At 39.2% G+C, this 19,605-nt stretch overlaps 1 protein-coding gene across 1 annotated transcript in view; it reads right to left on the bottom strand.

Moving 5' to 3' along the window:
* Nucleotides 1-1,775: 1,775 nt before the first annotated feature.
* Nucleotides 1,776-19,605, bottom strand: part of LOC122230141 — a 61,053-nt gene continuing 43,223 nt past the window's right edge. Inside the window, exons 6-9 of the mRNA XM_042955847.1 lie at nt 16,696-16,773; nt 14,655-14,687; nt 3,868-3,933; nt 1,776-1,886 (exon numbers count right to left, since the gene is read on the bottom strand). Coding sequence (XP_042811781.1) covers nt 1,854-1,886; nt 3,868-3,933; nt 14,655-14,687; nt 16,696-16,773 — 210 coding nt within the window. The 3' untranslated portion in view covers nt 1,776-1,853. The remainder of the gene's footprint in view (nt 1,887-3,867; nt 3,934-14,654; nt 14,688-16,695; nt 16,774-19,605) is intronic.

Below are 19,605 nucleotides of genomic sequence, written 5' to 3'. Positions count from 1 at the left end.
AGCTCATGGCTATTTGTCATGCACCAGTATAAACTAACATATCAAGGAAGTAACTCTTCATAGGGTTATCCTGTGTGTTCCTCAGAATAAGAGAAATAAGGAGAAACACATTCACAAGTATGGTGGTGTAGCAAATGCTTTAAATGTCCACACCTCTTGGGCTTTACCACTGGATGACTTTCCAATGCCAGATTCTGAGTTTCTTAGATTCAGGACTTTTCTTTTCTTTTTTTAATGTTTATTTAATTTTGAGAGAGACACAGACAGAGGAGGAGCAGAGGAGGAGCAGAGAGAGAGGGAGACACAGAATCCAAAGCAGGCTCCAGGCCCTGAGCTGTCAGCACAGAGCCTGATTAGGGCTTTGAACCCACAAACTGCGAGATCATGTCCTGAGCCTAAGTTGGACACTCAATCAACTGACGTACCCAGGCGCCCATTTGAGGGCTTTCTAAGAAGTTGGTAAAGGCTGATCTGCAAAGGGCATGGCAGATCAGAAGAGCTAACTGGTTAATACAGCCAGGTAACAGCCCCCAACCGATGGCTAAGAATAATTGTGTATGGGGTGCCTGGGTGGCTCAGTCGGTTGAGCATCTGACTTCAGTTCAGGTCATGATATCACTGTTCATGAGTTTAAGCCCTGTGTCAGGCTCTGTGCTGACAGCTCAGAGCCTGCAGCCTGCTTCAGATTCTGCATCTTCTTGTCTCTCTGCCCCTCCCTGGCTAGCTCTTGCTCATTTGCTCATGCTCTCTCTCTCTCAAAAATAACATTTCAAAATTTAAAAAGCAAAAGTTTTCAGGGGACCTTCTGAAAAATTCCTTTTACCACTATGCCCTTCCTCCTTCCAGCTTAATAGGAAAGCAGACACAATAGCTGAAGCTTCAGCAGCCAGCTTGGGACTATGAGAGAAAGAACAAAAGAACTACAGAGACTTTGGCCAGGAAATTCATGAGTCAGTAAACCAACACCAACAACTACCTACTTCAGACTTAGTGTTACATAAAAAAAAAAAGAAAGAAAAAAAAAAAACTTTCAAGCTGCTGTTGTTATATGTCTATCACTTGCTGAGCATAGTTCATAAATGATAAGGAGATAGATCTGGAAAAGGAATTTGGATGTTGATTGTTTGCCTAATGGTCTGACCCAACAAGGTCAGAGAGATTTATCCCAACTTGCCATGTAACCGGAGAAATACACCATGAAATCTCAGGACATACTTTAGAAACAGCAGGAAACCCAGCAAGAAATTTCAGGACACATGGCAGAAACATCAACAAAGCCTTCCAAATTTTACTTATGAAACTTCCATGCCAACTTTATATTGCCATTTCACATTTACTTACACAGAACCTTTTGTGTTTTCAAAGCCATTTCCAATAGTATTAATGAGGCACTAAGCGACCACGTTTGGTGATCTCTGCATTTTTTGATAATGCCAACAACACATATTTCACTTCAACATCATTAAAAAATATCTTACCACATTCTAAGATTTCTAACTATATTGAAAAGAACCCCCTCCAACAGAAAACAAAACAATACTATTTTTACAACTCTGAAAAGGATAAATATAGTTCATTGTTTTCTAATGCATGAGGGATGGGGTCTATTTCTCTCACAGCATCTTACTACTACCGCAAAAGGTGAGATGAAATAACACATAAATTTTGGCACATGTTTAGACAGACAGACAGATGGATACATAGATGACAGATAAGGTTGCTGAACATTTTATAATGCAAAAAAAAAAAAAAGCTTCTATTTCACTAACATTTGCTCAAGTCATCTTTTGCTGCATTGATGTCATCAAATTCAATAAATGGCTCCAAGTCGTGCACTGTTTTTTCCTTTTGTATTAATGCTTGTGTTTCTGTTCCTTCAGAGGCATCTGATATTAAAAGCAAGGAGGAAAAATGAGCAGAGGAACCTTGTGCCACCCAGAGCAGATATCTGACGTTCCTCAATATTAAAAGATACTTATCATATATATTGCCAGGAGGCTAAGAAACCTACCTATGTAAATATGTTATCTGTTGATCTAAAATCATTTCTCCTGTGTACGAGATCATTTGTATAAATGACGCTTGGAGTGGCATAAATACATTTTTCCTCTCTGCTTCTCATATTTATTCAATTTAGAAACCCCAGCAAGCCTTTATTCTTTTCAACACTGCAACATTAATACTGAGATGAAAAGACATGATGATATTTCTGCTTCATGCTTCAGTCCTAAGAAATTGCTCCAGAGTTGTACAAACTTTTCTTATCTTGTTACCTTTGTGACTTTAAGCGGCATTAAATAAGGAAAGCCAGGGTCAATTCAACCTTGAAGCATTTAGAGACACGTATCCTGCCCCAAACTAAGGAAAATCCATTGTCAAGAAAGGTAGTGCCATTCTCTAACGCACAGGTGAATGGTAATCAAATGAAAGAGAGGGAAGAAAATCAAAGGGATTCGGGAAGAGGTTCTATAAATGAAATCAAACCTAGAGGATTAAATTTGTCCTAAGGAGTTTTATTATTTCTTTGATTCCAAGATAAGAACAATTTTAAGAAGCCATTATCATTACAATAATGCTTCTGAGGTGAAAATCACTACATTTTATTGTCAGACACATCCTATTTTCAGGGGGTAAATATGGGGGGGGGAATCAGATAAAAAATAATTAAAAAGAAAGATGTTACTGATCAGACTTTGTCTTCCTGTCTGTGCTCAATTTCAGGCACGGATGCGTCCAACCTGCTCACTCAGCTGCTTGTTGCATTTATTTGGTAGCTATTAGAATCCCACATCCTTACCTCAAAGTCAGTGGGCACTGAGCTGTGCCACACCCTCCTTCAAGCTCATGCAGCTGTTCTACATTTGCCCTACCGTCCCTCCACATGACACAGCAGCCTGCTCTGGGTTCCAAAACAATAGACAGAGCCCCACTGACAACCGTGTCTATCTCCACTCCTGTCTGATCTCAGGTGCTGCCTGAAAAACATACAGGTGTGGCCCTGACCAGCAACAGTAACATTAGCAAGAAACTCGTTAGAAATGCAGGTCTGCAGGACATCCCCTATACCCTACCCCAGAACTACTGAATCAGAAACTCTGAGGGTGAGGTTGTAAAAAGGCTTCCAGATGATTCTGATGAAGGCTAAAGTCTGAAAACCACTGATCTCAATCATTTCAGTATTTCCCAGAGTTTTGCTACCAAATGGGAAATTCCCTCTGTAACAGAAAATAAACAGACTGCCATCTACTAGCAATAGTAGCTGACACTTATTGAGGAACTGCTATAATCCAAGGACTGTTTTAAGCTCCTGATGAGGGAGTTACTGTTATAATTTGTCCCACTTACACTTTGAAAACTGAAGCAAAGATGTTCAGTTATTCCAGGACGCAAAGATATGACACAAAAAAGCAGGATTCAAACACAACTGTCTGCTCCAAAGACGGGGCTCTCAGCCTCTTGGCTACACGGCCGCTGATCACCCTGTGTCTTGGCATTACGTCAGTGATTTCAATAAAGAAGACCAGGCACTCCAACACTAAGGGGCTTTAACACAGGCTTACTAAACCCTCAAGACAAAAAAGCGAGGTAAGCATTAATGGCCCAATTTCCCAAAAGAATAGGGAAATCTCACTAATCTGAACTTTGTTGATTTAGAATTAACAATAATTGGGTTATATTTTAGCTAACAGTTAGAATATGAAATTTTTCCATAAGAATTTTCAGACTTCTGCTTACAAAGGGAATCCAATTTGAAAATCAATCACATTTTACAAACGAAGAACCCGAAAGATGGACATTCTCTTCCTGGTGCCTTTGGTCCTAAAAATACATAAATAAATAAACAAACAAACAAACAAACAAACAAACCTTGAGTTGTCTTGTATTCACCCTGTGTCGAACACTCTCGGTCAAAAGAATATTACAAGTGGCAGTCTATAGGGAAGAGATCAGGAGAAACTGCCTGAATAAGTGACACACCTATTGGGGGCGAGTGGACATACAGGGCTGTCCGGGTGATAGTGCTGACAGTGCTGTTCCTATAGGACATTGGAAGCAAACTCTGATGGCACCAGTACCAATATGAAGGATGCTCCTCATTTCTGCACAGAACTAAGTGTAGGGCTCCAGGAACACTACAGTGTGGTACCCATGGGGCACTACGGCACTGAGCAAAAGAGCAGCAGCATCTGGCAGATACAAGCACACCCTGTGTGGACGGTGATTCCCAGGGGAAAACAGCTCCCCTGTGGGCTCTTCTGGCAGCTTAATCAACAGCAGACACCTGAGAAGCAGGCCTGAAGCGAGCGCCAAAGGAAGACAAGAAATGGCAGGGGCCACCCCTGAGCTCAGGAAAAGTGAGCCACCATAGCAAGTCCCAGAAAAGAAAGGGGGGGTGGGGTAGGGTGTGGGGGAGGGGGAGGTCATTGGTTCAAAAAGACCCGCATCAGCAAGGGAATTTAGGACAGCAGAAATTTCATATTGCATATTTATACTGCACTATTAGTTTACTTCTGTTAAGTGATGTCATATCCTTTTGGGGAGAGTTCAGTTTTTAATCATTCCAATCGCTACCATAAAATGACTGTGATGTTTAACTTTCAGATTAGTGATCGATTCTGTTGAATTTTTACCATAACATGCAAAGTAAAGCATTATCCTTTAACTTGTCTGCTTCACCTGATTTTGTATCTGCATTATACAGTTATCTAAAATGCTCTAAAATGCTTGAAGGTATATTTCCTAAAAAAAGAAAATGGAAATTGAAATGTTGTACCATGACTCATGTGCCTTTCCCCAACATGGTGAACTATTCACTGAGTGTGCTTTATATGCTGCAATCTCACTGCACTCGTGAAGAAACTATAAACCATTTAAAAGAAAAAATTATGTTAATTGGTAATGCATGTGACACATGGGAGACTTCATGCTATCTCATGCTGCACCTGAGTAACACAGTCAGTTAAGCATCTGTCTCTATTCTCAGCTCAGGTCATGATCTCAAGGTTTGTGGGTTGCAGGCCCTGCATCAGGCTCTGTGCTGGCAGCATGGAGCCTGCTTGGGTTTCTCTCTCTCTCTCTCTCTCTCTCTCTCTCTCTCTCTCTCTCTCTCTCTGTGTGTGTGTGTGTGTGTGTGTGTGTGCCCCTTCCTCACTCATGCATGCTCTCTCTCTCTCTCTCTCAAAATAAATAAACTTTAAAAAAATTAAAAAATATTTAAAAAACGCTGTTTCATTTATTTCATAACACAAAAGAAAACATTTTAACAAATGGAAAGAACAAAATAAAATGATGCAAAATATGTTGTATTAGGATTATTTTGCAGCAAAGGGCCATGGAAATTATTCTAGAATGACATTTTTTCCCCTAGCATGGCATTTTTTATTTCACATCCTATGACCAAGCAAGAAAGTTTGAATCCTGTGGCGTTTCAAATTGTATTTCCTATGTCACCTCCAATTATATAGAAAGAATTCCAAAGGCTGTTGCCTGAATAAGACCATTTGGATCACAAAGAAGCTTCTCTCGTTTGAAACAGATTAGCTTCTCAAACACTGTTCTAATTAAATCTATAGATTTGTAACTTCAAGATAAGAGGGGTTTAAGTTTTCAGTTTCCAAATCCATTTCCTCAACATAAGAGCACAAATTAGTCCTTTGAAGCACTAAAGCCAGTCACAACCTACTTATCCTTCAGGTTATATAATCTGATGCCAGGTTTTTTTTCCCCCAAAATTTACCATTTTCATCCACATTAAAAGCCTACTGAGGCAGATTTGAAGGGAACTCCTTGGCATCTTTGATGGGCAGACTCATTAACCCCAGTTGACCCCTATTAGTCTAAAGGGGTATAGAACAGAAGGGACTTTAACCTAATGAGCCCTTTTGAGTACACACACCAACTTTCCACCAGCAGCTCTTCCTTGTCCTGTTTTAAGTTCTCACAGTCTCAGAGCCCCCACTACCTGACCAACAGTGGGGGGTTACTATGCTAGCAATATCCCGAGCCCTCAGCCCTAGTCCTATAACGAAATAGGCAGCCCCTCCACACCCACTCAGATGCAACTGTTTTTTGTTTTGTTGTATTTTTTAATTTTTTTAATGTTTATTCATTTTTGACAGAGAGAGACAGAGAACAAGCAGGGGAGGAACACAGAGACAGGGAGACACAGAATCCGAAGCAGGCTCCAGGCTCCGAGCTGACAGCACAGATCCCCATGCAGGGTTTAAACTCACAAACCGTGAGATCATGACCTGAGCCAAAGTCAGACGCTTAACAGACTGAGCTACCCAGGCACCCCTAGATGCAACTGTTTTTTAAACACTGCCTCAAGATGAGTCCTAGCTTCCAGTTTTCATTAATCTAGCCATACACAATTTTTTATAGCTACTTGATCACTTGTCTTTGTCTCTTTCTAAAGGACTTGGCATTTTTTCCATGTGGATTGAATCACAGGCACCTACAGTGTGCATCACTTTTTATCATATTTTGATTTTTAAAAATTATCTTATTAACTATTTTAGTTATTTTATTTTAATGATTTTAGTTTCTGTCATAATCCTAACAATGCCAGGGCTTTTAACACTCTAATTAAAGTGTTGCCCTTCTTGGACACGAAAGAGTTAAGGTTTGAACTCACCTCGAAATAAATTTCAAAGAGCAAATGATCAATGACCACAAACAACTAAACTTGCTATTTGTTGAGAACAGACAGAGCTATTTCCTTGGCACACAGCTGCGTTCACATCTGTGGAAGTTACTACATAGAAAGCTACATTATGACAGCTAAGAGTTTGTTAGGATGTCACTATGAGCTAGGTGTTGTGCCAAGGACTTTGCCTGCATTATCTCTTTTGAAACTCATCACAATCCTAAAAGGTAGGCACTTTTATTGCCAGTATTTTACAGAGTTGGAAACTGACACATAAAATAGCTGTTAACAGTCCTAAGCCACATCCAGGTTGAGCGTTGGATATGAATCCAAGTGTCTGAATCCAGTCTGCAGGCTCTAAGTCTCTATGGACTTAATACAACTCAGAGCATACAAGATTTTATTATTGGAGGAAAGCCAAATTCTCAAATATGTAGTTTCTTTATTACAAATCATGCATTTAATACAGCCATTTGCAAAAATCATCTCACATGATGAATGAAATATACAATGCAAAAATCTGTATTTCAAATGCTTCAGTTTTAAGTTTTGGAAAATAAGTAGAGGCTATCTACAACTTGGTAAAAATCATTAACAATTTTCTGATGACATTCATGTGAAGATGAAAATTCATCCCCAAGAAATATTAGAATAGATTAGAAAATACGTGGATTAGGCTTTTACATACTAAAGAAATGAGTAAGCCTAACAAAATTATGAAGGCTATATAAACAGATGGAAATCTCTTTTAAGGGGAGAAAAAAAATTTAAATGTATAAAACTCAAAAATATTTAATCTTTTATGTATATACAAAAAAAATATAGGAGAAATACCAATATTCACAAGGTTATGCCAACTGTATCCCAATAAAACTGGAGGGAAGAAAAAGATCATCTAAAGAATCTTTTAAGAGGCAACAGTTGAGAATTTAATGAGAAAAATGTATGACAGGATCTACATGTCTCCCTGAAGCTTGCACTCCAAACCTGTTCAGCCAGGGCATTGTCATCCTGACTGTATTTGAACCCATGGGCATGAGCAGGAAAGCACTTCTGCACACAGTCAGAAGTGGTGGCCATTTATGCTAGCTACTCAAGTGACCATGAAAATCTTCTCTAAAAATACGTGTGGACAACAGACCCTTGTTTAAAAACCTGTGACACGGAAGCTACTGCTTTCAAGACAATTCATCCTTTGACTCTTCTTAGTTAAAAGTTCTTCCTTATTTTTAGGGAAAATTTACTTCCCTGAAACATCTATCCATCCTTGCTCTGCCCTCTGCAGCAGAAGTTGGGCTGCTGGGTGGAGAAGAATCACTGTGTGGGGGTGAAAGAAACACAAACTGATGAGTAGAAACTATCCCCCCCCATCCCCCGCCAGCAGGGTGGACCTTACACAACATGTGGGAAGGGCAGAGGAGAAGCATCATCATTACCTGGTTGGCTCTGAATTTCTTTCCCTGGGGGAATGTAACATTGTATGTGATTTGGGAAGAAATGTCATCAGAATCTTCCCTCCCCCTACCACAGAAGTCAACCCAAACTGGCTAACCACTATATTCTATCACCCTGGATCACCAGTTCTTTTGGGGTACAGATCCTGGGAAGGAAAGAAGGAGCCTCTCCCATGCTGAGATTGCAAGCTGTGCTTGAGAACTGTGCTGTGCAGTGCCCAAATCTGAACATAGCACAATAGGAACCTGACCTCATTATTTGAAACTCTGGATGCCTTCAGCTTTGCCTTCATCCTTTGGACCTTCTGGTTAAAAGAACCAATAAATCGTGGTTTTTTAAAGTAATATGAGTTTAAGTATTTTCAATCACTTTGAACCCAAAGAGTTTTGTCAAATACATCCCACAGGGACAAATTTCACCATCCTTACATGTTTTCCTAGCATAAACCCTAACTGGAGGAGAATGCTAGGCAGGAGGACTGGTGGGTGGAACAAGCCAAGTACAGAGAGATTAGCAGTTGAAAGAGTGGCACAGTAGAGAATTGGAAAGGTAAGAGATGAAGAACTGTCCCCTGAACCTACCTTAACTTATCTAGAAACTTGCCTGCCTGATAGGATTTCTGGAGTATTAAGGAGTATCATTAAGCAATAAAAAGATCCTGCATTAATGATCCATGACGTTCTGAAGTCTCTTTACAAAGTAGAGAGACCTTCATGAGAAGACTGGAGATGAACTGCTAATATATCTGACAAGCCCAAGTGTGAAGAGACAGGAATCACAAAAACATTAGGAAGAGGGTTGTCATCAAGGTACCTGGGTATTGAAGAGACACCAGGGACTATCTCTGCCCACTTCACGATTTTCCTGAGAACACATCATGCTGTCACAGCCCAACTCTCTGAAGCAGGCAAAGAAGACCCCTGCCTATAGCTTATCTCCACTAGAGGATTTACATCTGGCTGATGCCTTGGTGTTAATTAAAAATGCCCATAAAGATTTTCAGAGAGGTTTTCAGGACAAAAGTCCTATCCCCAAACATTTTACTTGCTTGTCCCAGAAAATTATGCCATACAGTGTAATTTAAAAATTTATACTAACATTTTAAAAAATTAAATAAAGATAAATCTATCCATTGACAATAATTAAATCTAAGCTGTAAGTAAGGAAAAATATGAAGTTTCACCCAAATGCAGTGTCTCATCTAGAACTCTCTGCCTCTTCACAGATTTACTCTTCCCCTGTGGTTCTGCATATTTTGCTGTCTTTCATCAGTACAACTAGAGAGTAAGCTACTAAATATATGCTGGGAATAAATTGTCTTCTATCAGCTACTTCCGTTTCCCTTCGCACCTTCTGTGCTGAAAAGTCACTTCTACAAATATTCTCCATGAAAGGTAGCAAAGAATCAAAATGACATTTCACTAGGAGTGAATCAGCATCTCTTCTCATTGAAACAGCCTAGGCTCTTCACACATATGACATAAGTGCCACCATATATGGGCTTGAGGAAGTAATGGTCCAGAGTGTGGGAAACACCAGTGCCAGCTCCCTTTACTAACTGATCCACCACTGGATGCTCCAGTGAGTTTCCAAATGGAGAAAATCCTTGGGCAAGTCTGAATATAATACGAGTAAAGTATGGCCTTGTTAATAAAAAAAAAAAAAAAATCCTCAGGCATTTGAAATTATTTCCAGAACCACTAGCCACATTTCTGTGTTAAGGAGGATTCTATATTAAAGAAGTAGTTTGCAGGCAGTCTGTTTGGAAAAAAACAACTGTGGGGTGATGTATTATATTATATTATATTATATTATATTATATTATATTATATTAATTATAATATTTAAGTAGACAGGATGATTAAAATAATTATTCAGTGCTACCAGGTTCCAGGCACCATTCAGGCACTGAGGATAATGAGGAGCAGCCCAGAAGAGTCCCTCTTCCCATGTAGCATACATTCCTGCCAGGGGTAACCTTCAGACACCAACCATTATTTACAGGGTGTTATAGACACATAAACCTAGATAAAGAGATTGAGAAGGATTCTTTGAGCAAGTAATAGTTGACCTGGACCTGGAAAGACTTGAGATTAACCAGCAAGTGGGGGGAGCAGGGAGGGCATTTCAGAGATGGGGGGAAATATGTGAAAAAGTGCTAAGGGGAAAGGAAATTGCTGGTCACTCATGGAAGTGAGAGATCAGCAGGACTGAAGCATGGAGGTATGGGTTCAGGGCGTCAGGATATGGAAAGGTAAATATGCCCTTGAAGGTCATGTTAAACATTTTTTTAACATGCCCAAGCTGAACACTCCTCTAAATCTGTTCTGTGGAAGATTCCTCCATCTGGATAAATGGCAATTCTGTCTTGTTGGCTGCTTGATATCATCTGTGTTTCCTCTTTCGTTCATACCCAACATTGAATTCATCAGCAAAACTTTCTCATTTTTATCTTCAAAACATACTCTTCTAGTGAACTACCTCTCATCATTTTCACCATGCTATCCTGGCCCAAGCCACCATCTCCTCTCTCCTAGATTACTGCAATTGCCAAATAAATGGTCTATTTCTCCAGTTGCTCCCCAAGAATATGCATTTAAAACAAGAGCCAGACCACATCACTGCCCTTCCCAAGGTCTCCAGACGCCCCCCTGTCTCACCTTACTATGGACCACAAAGCCCTACATTATCTGGTCCACTAGTAAACCTCTGACTTGATCCCCCACTTGTCTCCTTCTCATTCTGTGTGCCCCCTACCCAACATTCCAGCTTTCTTTGAAAGGTAGACATGCTCCCCTCTAAGAGCCTTTACACTTACTATTCCCTCTACCAACATTCTTTTTCTTCAAATATCCACATGATTGTCACCCTCTCAGTAAGGCTTTCCCTAACTATCCTATTTAAAGTTGTAAATCACTCTTCCCCTTTTCTTTACCTGGTTCACTTTTATCCCTAATAAATCACAGTAAATATTTGCCCTTATTTACTGTGTTCCACACACATGCTAGAATGCAAGCTCCATGAAGACAGAAATTTCTGTCAGCTGTAGTCGCTGTGGTATCCCTAGGGCCTGAAATATTGCTTGAGACAGAGTAAGTATTCACTAATATTTGGTGAATGAAGGTCTTTATCCTAAGACCAATAACAAGCCACTGAAAAGCTTTGAACATGAAGATTTATGATCAGAAACAAACTGTTAAGGTCTCTTCAGCTGCCCATGAAAAGAGTGTTCTGGAAGAAGGGGGCTAGGTGTGGTGGGCAACAGTGGATGCCTGGGAGAAAACTAACTTGTCTTCATTTCTAAGAGGAGTGAGTACAGTGAACAGAAGAAGCGAGGCTCACTATCGTTGGTGACGACTTACTGTGGTAGCCAGCTTCCAAGATGACCCACACCCCTTCTCCCAATGATCCATGCCATCTAGTATTCACATCTCCATGAGGTCCCCTCCCATGCTGAATGGGGGCTAGCCCTGAGGGACAAACTAAATATGACAGAGTGATGCCTTATGACTTTCAAGAGCAGGTTACCAAAGCCCTGACACCTTTCAGCCTGGTGTTTTAGAATACTCCCTCTTAGAACACTGAGCCCCTGTATAAGAAATTGTGCTACTCCAAGACCACCATGGTGAAGAGATCACTTGGGAAGATCACATGGAGAAGCCCTGAGACTACATATAGAGAAAGATGACTTACTAGTCCCCAGCTGTTTCAGCCTCCAGGCATGTGAGTCATCCTGGTTGAGGCCCAAGACCCTGGGAACCAAAATGGGCTTGCCCACAGTATCACATCTGAATGCCTGACCCTTAAAATCAAAACAAAAGTAGTATATTTGGGATAGTATGCTACACAGCAATAGATAACCAGAATGCTCAGTAAAGAGGATTCCTTTTCAGTGTAACTTCACCAACCAGGCAGAAGTTCCGGGTAAAAAAAAGAAAAAAGAAAGAAAAAAAAAAAGAAAACTTGAAGGACAGAATATCTCAAGGTGCCTTCTTTGTTTAAGGGCCTAGCAAGGATAAGCAAAATGGATCACTTTAATAAAAGAAAATGCAGCTGCATGCAGGTAGATTTTAATCTAAACTGTCAAAACTGTAGCTGCCTGATTTTTCCCCAGACATATTTTTATTGCATCTAAACCATTCAAGAAGCTGACAATTTGCTTGATTAGCTGAAGGAATTGGATTACCATGACACCTTCCTCTTCCAACCCTCTGGAATACGTTAGGGCAGTATCTCCTGTTAGAGCATAAATGGGAATGAACATTACCTTCTCTCAAGGACAAGGAGTTAATTGTTTGCTCTGAAGTTCATCAGAGAACTAATGGGAACTGTTTTTTCAGGAATATTTGATGCCTAAACTCTTTATGCTTTTTTGTACAAACCCAAGACTAAATTATTACATCTGAGGCCTTAAATTGTAAGTGGAAATAGTAGAAAATGAACTTCCCCTTTAAAATCATGAACAGAGTGTATGCAATAGATAGTTTAAATGACAAAAAAAATTAGTGACGTTTCATCAAAACGTGAAGAAAAAAAGAAGGCAAGAGTTCTACAAGCAAATATCAAGATTTTGCATAAAATTCAAGTATAGTTATTCTAGAAGCACTAATTAACATGGCATGTTGGAAAGCCTGTATCTGCAACAAATCCCACCCATGATAAGCTTATGCCAGGTTGTTGTCCTGCCCCATACTCTTAGCTTTATGAAAAAAAAATGCCAAAATTCTCAAAAGCATAAACCTGAACTACCTCAAACCCCCACCCAGAGCAACACTGACACAAATGTACATATAGTTCGTATCTTACTTAGATTGTGATGGTCTCTCCAAAGGTCACGGTGGGCCTTTGTGTAAGGGTGCCTAAGCTATTAGGGAAAGCCCATGATGCAGATAGGACAATAGTAAGAGGTCAACAACCTAAAGTCCTATTTTTTAGCAACACGCACAAAACCTTTGAGCTCACCCTTGCTGACACCTCCAACATCATTCTTGTTATAACTTCTCAAATCAGCATTATCCTTACCCTGCCTCTACAACATACCTACAGCATACCTACCTACTACTGTGCACATGTACACACATGCCTACACACAATCCTCCAGCACTACTGAATGAAGCTGCAGTTTCCTGGATATACTACACTATTTCAGGTCTCCCCGACTTTGTTCACATCCCTCTCCTTTCCTAGCATGTCCTTCTGCATGTTTTAAGATTCAGTTTAAGCATTGCCTCTCCTCTGAAACCTTTCCTCTTCCTTCCCTCCAGGCAGACCCTAGCCATTGTGTCCTCTGAGCTGAAAGAGGCCCCATACATCATTCTTTCACTTTGTGTCCCCACTTGTACTTGACATTTGGGAGAGCAAGTAACCTTATCTGATTATTTCCCTGTGAGAATCCCCTAAAACAGAGGCCAGGTCTCATTTATGGAAAGAAGAGAAGGAAGTGTAATAACCCCTCCAAATGAAAGGAAAAGATTTGAGGACCCCACCTTTCAGAGACAGTGCTGTTGACCCTTTCCTTACACAAAATAAATCATTTCCTAACTCCCATCATCAGCATTACTTTCTAAATAAGGTAATCTAAAGTGCTTCCAGGAGTTACCTTCACATCATGACATTTATTAGACATAATTTTGACTGACAAGTAAATAAATCCATGCCACACCATTTTGTGGAACAGAGAAATATTGTCTATTTTACAAAAACTACCACAAAACTGCAAGAGAGACAAAAGTGCAGCTAAGCACTGTGCATGATTCTGTTCAGCATGCATCGTATAACAACACAGAATTCTACTCCCAGACACTCTGTGGTTACAGAAATACACATAATATTTTATGGACAAAGTGTCTTTAAATTATTAAGAATTTTTAAGATAATCAGAACAGCTGAAAGAAATACCAAATATGCCAATCTGATGAGTAAGTAAAGAGAGAGGGTCAGGATGCATATTTAGTAAGGAGAAATGGCTGACAGAGTTATTCACCTCTATGCCTGGGAGCAAAACTGGAGCTAAAAATAGAGACCCCAAGAGGATGAGGTACACTTGCTTTGTCTTTTAGTCTTCATCCATTTTAGGCAGTGACTATTTTGCCAGTTCTATGGGGATTCTAAACATTTGAATACTTAACAGAAGATTTGCTTGTGGGTGGAAAATACCATAAAATGTTGAATTCCATAGAAAGTTTCAAGGTAATATGGTCATCAACTTTCAGCTCAGCCTTTCAACAATGAATATGACAGTCACAATATAAAAATTGTACTCCATATTATAATCTAGTCAATTCTTCCTATAACAGACCTCTTATTTCGATGGACACATAACCTTGAAGAAATGAATGAGGCAGAAAATAGTTTTAAGTCAGTAACCATTAGAAACCTTTGTCATTTCAAAGAACCTCTATCCGATAAAAGCCATCTTAAACAGAAATTGAGCAAAAACAGTACCTGGGAATTATGGAAGAAATCTCTGAGAAATAGAATCATTTCTCTGACAAGTAGAGGCATTTCCAGTGCTGGAGCATTTATAAAGGGAGATGACTGGCAGTCTTACCTTCTTTGACTCTATATAGTGGGTGATGGTGCCCTTCGGAGGAGAGGACAATCAAACGAGTGATGTGAAACAGAATATACACCTTCTTTACAGACTGCTTGACCCGCCACCTCTCAAATATACCCAAAAGTATAAAGAATGAATCTACAAAGAATGAGCACCACCCACCCTAAGATTTAGCAACATTCTATCATTTTTTTTGTTTTATCTATCCACCTTCCAACCTTTTCTTTTTCTTGAGAAGTATCAGATATGATATCATTTCGTTCACAAGTATGTCAGACTGCATCTCTACACATAAAAGCATTTAAAATAACAGTACCATTTTCATAACCAACACAATTTATAATTATTTCTTAATATCAACTAAGCCCAAAATCTACTCAGTTTTCTCTGATCATCTCAAAAGTGTCCCTTAACATGAGTAGTGTGAAGTAGAATCCCAACAAAAGTCACATACTGTATTTGTTGATATGTTTTGTAAGTCTCTTTAATCTATAACATTTCCTCCCCCCACCTCTCTCTCTCTCTCTTTTTTCATGACATTTACTTGCTAAATATTCTAGATTTGGCTGATTGTACCTTCATGATATTATATAAGATGATGCTCTATTCCTCATGTTTCCTATATATAGTTAAGTTTGAGATTTGATGGAATTCAGATTCAGTTTTTTTGGCAATAATATTTCAAAAATGGTGCTGTACATCACTAAGGAGTCACGTAATATCTATCTATCCCACTTTTAGTGATGTTAACACTGATCAGTGGTTCAAAGGGTATCAGCCTGAACCACTCATCACAAAGTACCCAAATATTATTTCACCTGATGATTTAGCATCTAGATTGCCTAAATCCATTATTTCATTAGGGGTTGAAAAGAGATTATGAAAACCCTTTATTTTTTCTGCTTTTATTTTGTGTTATTCTTCTGTTAAAAAGGAAAAAGATGGAAAAAAAAAAAAAGCCTCTTTCTCACAGGAACAGAAAAGCAGTCCCTAAACTCTAAAAGCTGGCCTGACATTCATTGCTAGACCTCAGGGTTCTTTTGCTGGATGTAAATAAATTCATAGAACATCAAATCACCTTGTGACTTTGAAGAAGTGAGGTTAACAGAAATAATAATAACAAGACCATTTCATAATGTTCTTTAACCACAGGCAAAAACAAGGTCACTGTGCAGACCACAAAAATATCAAACACTCACCTTTTCCAGATATGAATGACTGCTGCCTCTATAATAATTACAGCTTTAGTCTTGCTCTAGCCTTGTAAGATTTAGTAAGTACCTAATCATATCACTCTTTAAATTAGATTTATTAAAATATCCAACCATAGATTTATCTTCCCTTCCAATCTGGAGCAAAGTACCTCTTCCTTGAACCCTCCCCAGCATCATCTACACCCTCAAAAACACAACCAGGAATAATATTTAAGCAGTATTTGGGCACCCCAGGGCTCAGTCAAGTTGACACATAAAATTAACTATCACCAAAAAATCAGCCATTTCTCTATAATATTCACTTTAAACAAAATGAAAGTGGTGATACCTTGTATAAAGATAAACTTTGTATTAAACTGAGGGGAAGAAAGACCTATACATGAACATCATGGGTAGTTTCAGTTACTACTCCTTTAAAGGAATGTAGAGGCCAGGAAATCTCAGGGAAGAACTATTATAAATGATGAAAGAAAAAGAAAATGTGTCCAAAGAGGAAATATTAAGGAACTTACTCAAAAAAGAGAAAACTAAAGAATTTTTTTACTGTCCTTAAATAACAAAGATTTCTCCAAAGAGAGGTGTTGGGCAGTCAGTGCTGTGTTATGAAATATTCTACCAGAGAAAAAAATAATAAAGCCAAGGGTATTTGGCTACATCTACAGAATGTCAAATGATCCAGTCTTGGGTATAGAAGTGGCCCATTCAAGTTTCGAGAACAGCTCTAGATGATTCAAGAATTACCAAAATGTTAAAACCATATGCTGTCAAAAGATACTTTTGGGGATGCAATTCTATTGTTTAATTCAAACATATCCTCCCACCTGACAATGTGGAAAGTAGATAAGCCCATCTCTAATCCATCCCCAAAGGCTCCACTGCAAGCTGGCTGAGGGCTGCCTCTAAAAAGAGAGGATAGTTCAATTTTTAACTTTTTGGTTAACCTCCATGCTGTTTTCCAGGGTGGCTGCACCAGTTCACACTCCTCTTAACAGTGTTAAGAGGGTTCCCCTTTCTCCAAAGTCTTACCAACACCTCTTGTTTCTTGTGTTGTTAATTTTAGCCATTCTGGCTGTTACCTAATTGTACTTTTGATTTGTACTGCCCTAATGATAAGTGATGAATGGATAAACAAGATGTACATACATACATATACCCACAATGGAATATTACTCAGCCATCAAAAAGAATAAAATCTTGCCATTTGCAATGACGTGGACAGAGCTAGAGTGTATTTTACTAAGTGAAATATTCAGTCAGAGAAAGAGAAATACCATAATGATTTCACTCATATGTGGAATTTAAGAACAAAACAGACAAACACAGAGCGGAAAAAAAGAGAGGAAAACCAAGAAATAAACTCTTAACTATATAGAAAAAACTGATGGTTCCCCACGGGGAGGTGGGTGGGGGATGGGGTAAAATAGGTGATGGAACTTAAGGAGGATGCTTACTGTGATGAGCACCAGGTGTTGCATGTAAGAGATGAATCACTAAATTCTACACCTGAAACTGATATTATACTATATATTCACTAACTGGAATTTAAATAAAAGCTATAAAATAAAGTAACATAACATAACATAACATAACATAACATAACATAACATAACATAACATAACATAACATAACATAACATAACAATAAGAGTAGAATGGCAAATGGGGTGGCCCATTGTTCCCTGCGTGGGAAGGCAGGCCAGCAATTTCAGAAACCACTCTGAGGGTGGAAGTGAGCAATGAGCTTCTCCATGGGCTAAAAAACCCAAGAGGAACCCCTTTTATCTTCCTCCAGGAAGCTTGAGGCTTCCCTCGTAAAATTTCTAGAGCCCACTCTTGTTTCCAGGGGTGAGGACAGGGGCAAAACAAGTGAGTTTAATAATTGCAGATGCTGCTAAACTTCACAGAATACAGGTCCCTGCATTAAGGTCCCTGTTTAAAGTCAAATTAGGTAGACTAGATGTAAACATGAAGATGGTGCTTCTCAGAGGAAACAACTCTGGGGTCTTCAGACATCCCAGAAGAGAAAGTCATTAATTAGATCCTTAGAATAATTCCTCTCCTCTAATTTAGTAGGTGGAACTTAGGAGTTAAATGACTGAAGAAAAGAGCTCCGACAAGAATAACTATATAAAAGGAGGATTTCTTCCAGAAAGGTGGACTCAAGGACAGCACTGTAACCGTGCTTTCCTGAGCTAAGACAGCAGGGTAAGGGAATTGTACAGAGAACACTCAATGTGGCAGAGGAAATGACTCCAACAGCTTTAATAAAGCTACAACTATTCTTTCTCATCCCCTTCTAACTCCAGAAGCTACTTCCTACTTATATACCTGTTTTCCCTTTTTCACTGACAAGAAAAGACAGCAAGGTAAAGGCAGACTGTTCCTTTAATAAACTGTTTTACCACACTTCGCGATAATGCCTATTTAATCAATTTCTCTTCCACAGTTATCTGCTGCTTTTGTTCTGTATATACAATATTCAACAAGGAGAAAAGAGGTTTGGTTCAAATGCATTCTCTCATTACATAACCAAAACGGTGCCAATGAGTGCTATTTTTCAGTGGGACTATCAACAATATTTAAGTTACCACAAATCCTTTTCGTCAGATGGTTACTCAGAGACTAATTGAGGCAAAATATTGAATCCAACACTTGCACCCTTTATCCCCAATCTTATCCTTTAGAAAATGTTTGTCAAAGGGGAATGCCTGGGAAACATTCTTAAGAGTTCAAGTAACTGTGTAGAGTGGGCTGAACGGCGGCCCTAGAAAAGTTATAGACACATCCTAATCTGTAGAACCTATGAATATTACCTTACATGGCAAAAGAGTGAACACTACTTTATGTAGCAAAAGATGTACTTAAGGATCTTGAGAAGATGACCTCTCCAAATGATGCTATTGGGCCCGAAACATAATCATACGTAACTTTATAAGACAGAGGTAGAGGGAGTTTTCCAACAGACACACAGAAAAGGGACCCACCTGGAGAAGGCAATGTGAAGGCAGGGATTGGAGTGATGTGGCCACAAGTCAAGAAATGTCCAGACATGCCAGCAGGCACTTAGAAGTAGGAGAGGCAAGAAATGATTTCTCTTCTAGAGCTTCAGGAGGGTGCATGGCTCTGCTGCTATCTTTATTTTGAACTTTAGGCCTCCACAACAGTGAGAGAATACATTTATGTTGTTTTAAGACACCAAGCCTATGGTAATTTATCAAAGGAGCCACAGGAAATTAACACATTTTCTAATCCACACTGTATTCTTTACAATAGCCCATGATAAAGAACTTAAGTCTACACTGCGTGTTTGTTCAAGGTCTCCAAGACCTTCAGCTATAGCTAATGGGATCGGAAGTAGACAGTGACCCAAAGCTAAGACACTACAATGAAGCATTCAGGTTTTCCCTCTCAGCATTCTTAGCAAGAGACATAAAAGCCATCGTAAGACCATTTTGATCACCAGAGCTATAGAGTCTCATAGATTTGAAGTTAGAGTTGGTCCCATGGCAAACCAAAGTCATTTTCAAGCTAATATTATAGAAGAGTTCAAGCACTAAGTAATCTGGGAAATGGGAAAACGAAGAGCTGAGCAGAAAGAATCAAATACCAGAGACCTCACCTCATACTTCACAGAGAAACTACATGTAATCAGATGAGAAGGATATTTTCCCACCATCAAACTATCATCCTAACTGGACCTATGCCCACACATGCTGCTGTCTTCCTATTAC

Source organism: Panthera leo, chromosome A1 (assembly GCF_018350215.1).
Source record: "Panthera leo isolate Ple1 chromosome A1, P.leo_Ple1_pat1.1, whole genome shotgun sequence".
NCBI lineage: Eukaryota > Metazoa > Chordata > Mammalia > Carnivora > Felidae > Panthera > Panthera leo.
The sequence above is the reverse complement of the archived record's forward strand: the minus strand, read 5'-3'. Positions and strand labels throughout refer to the sequence as shown.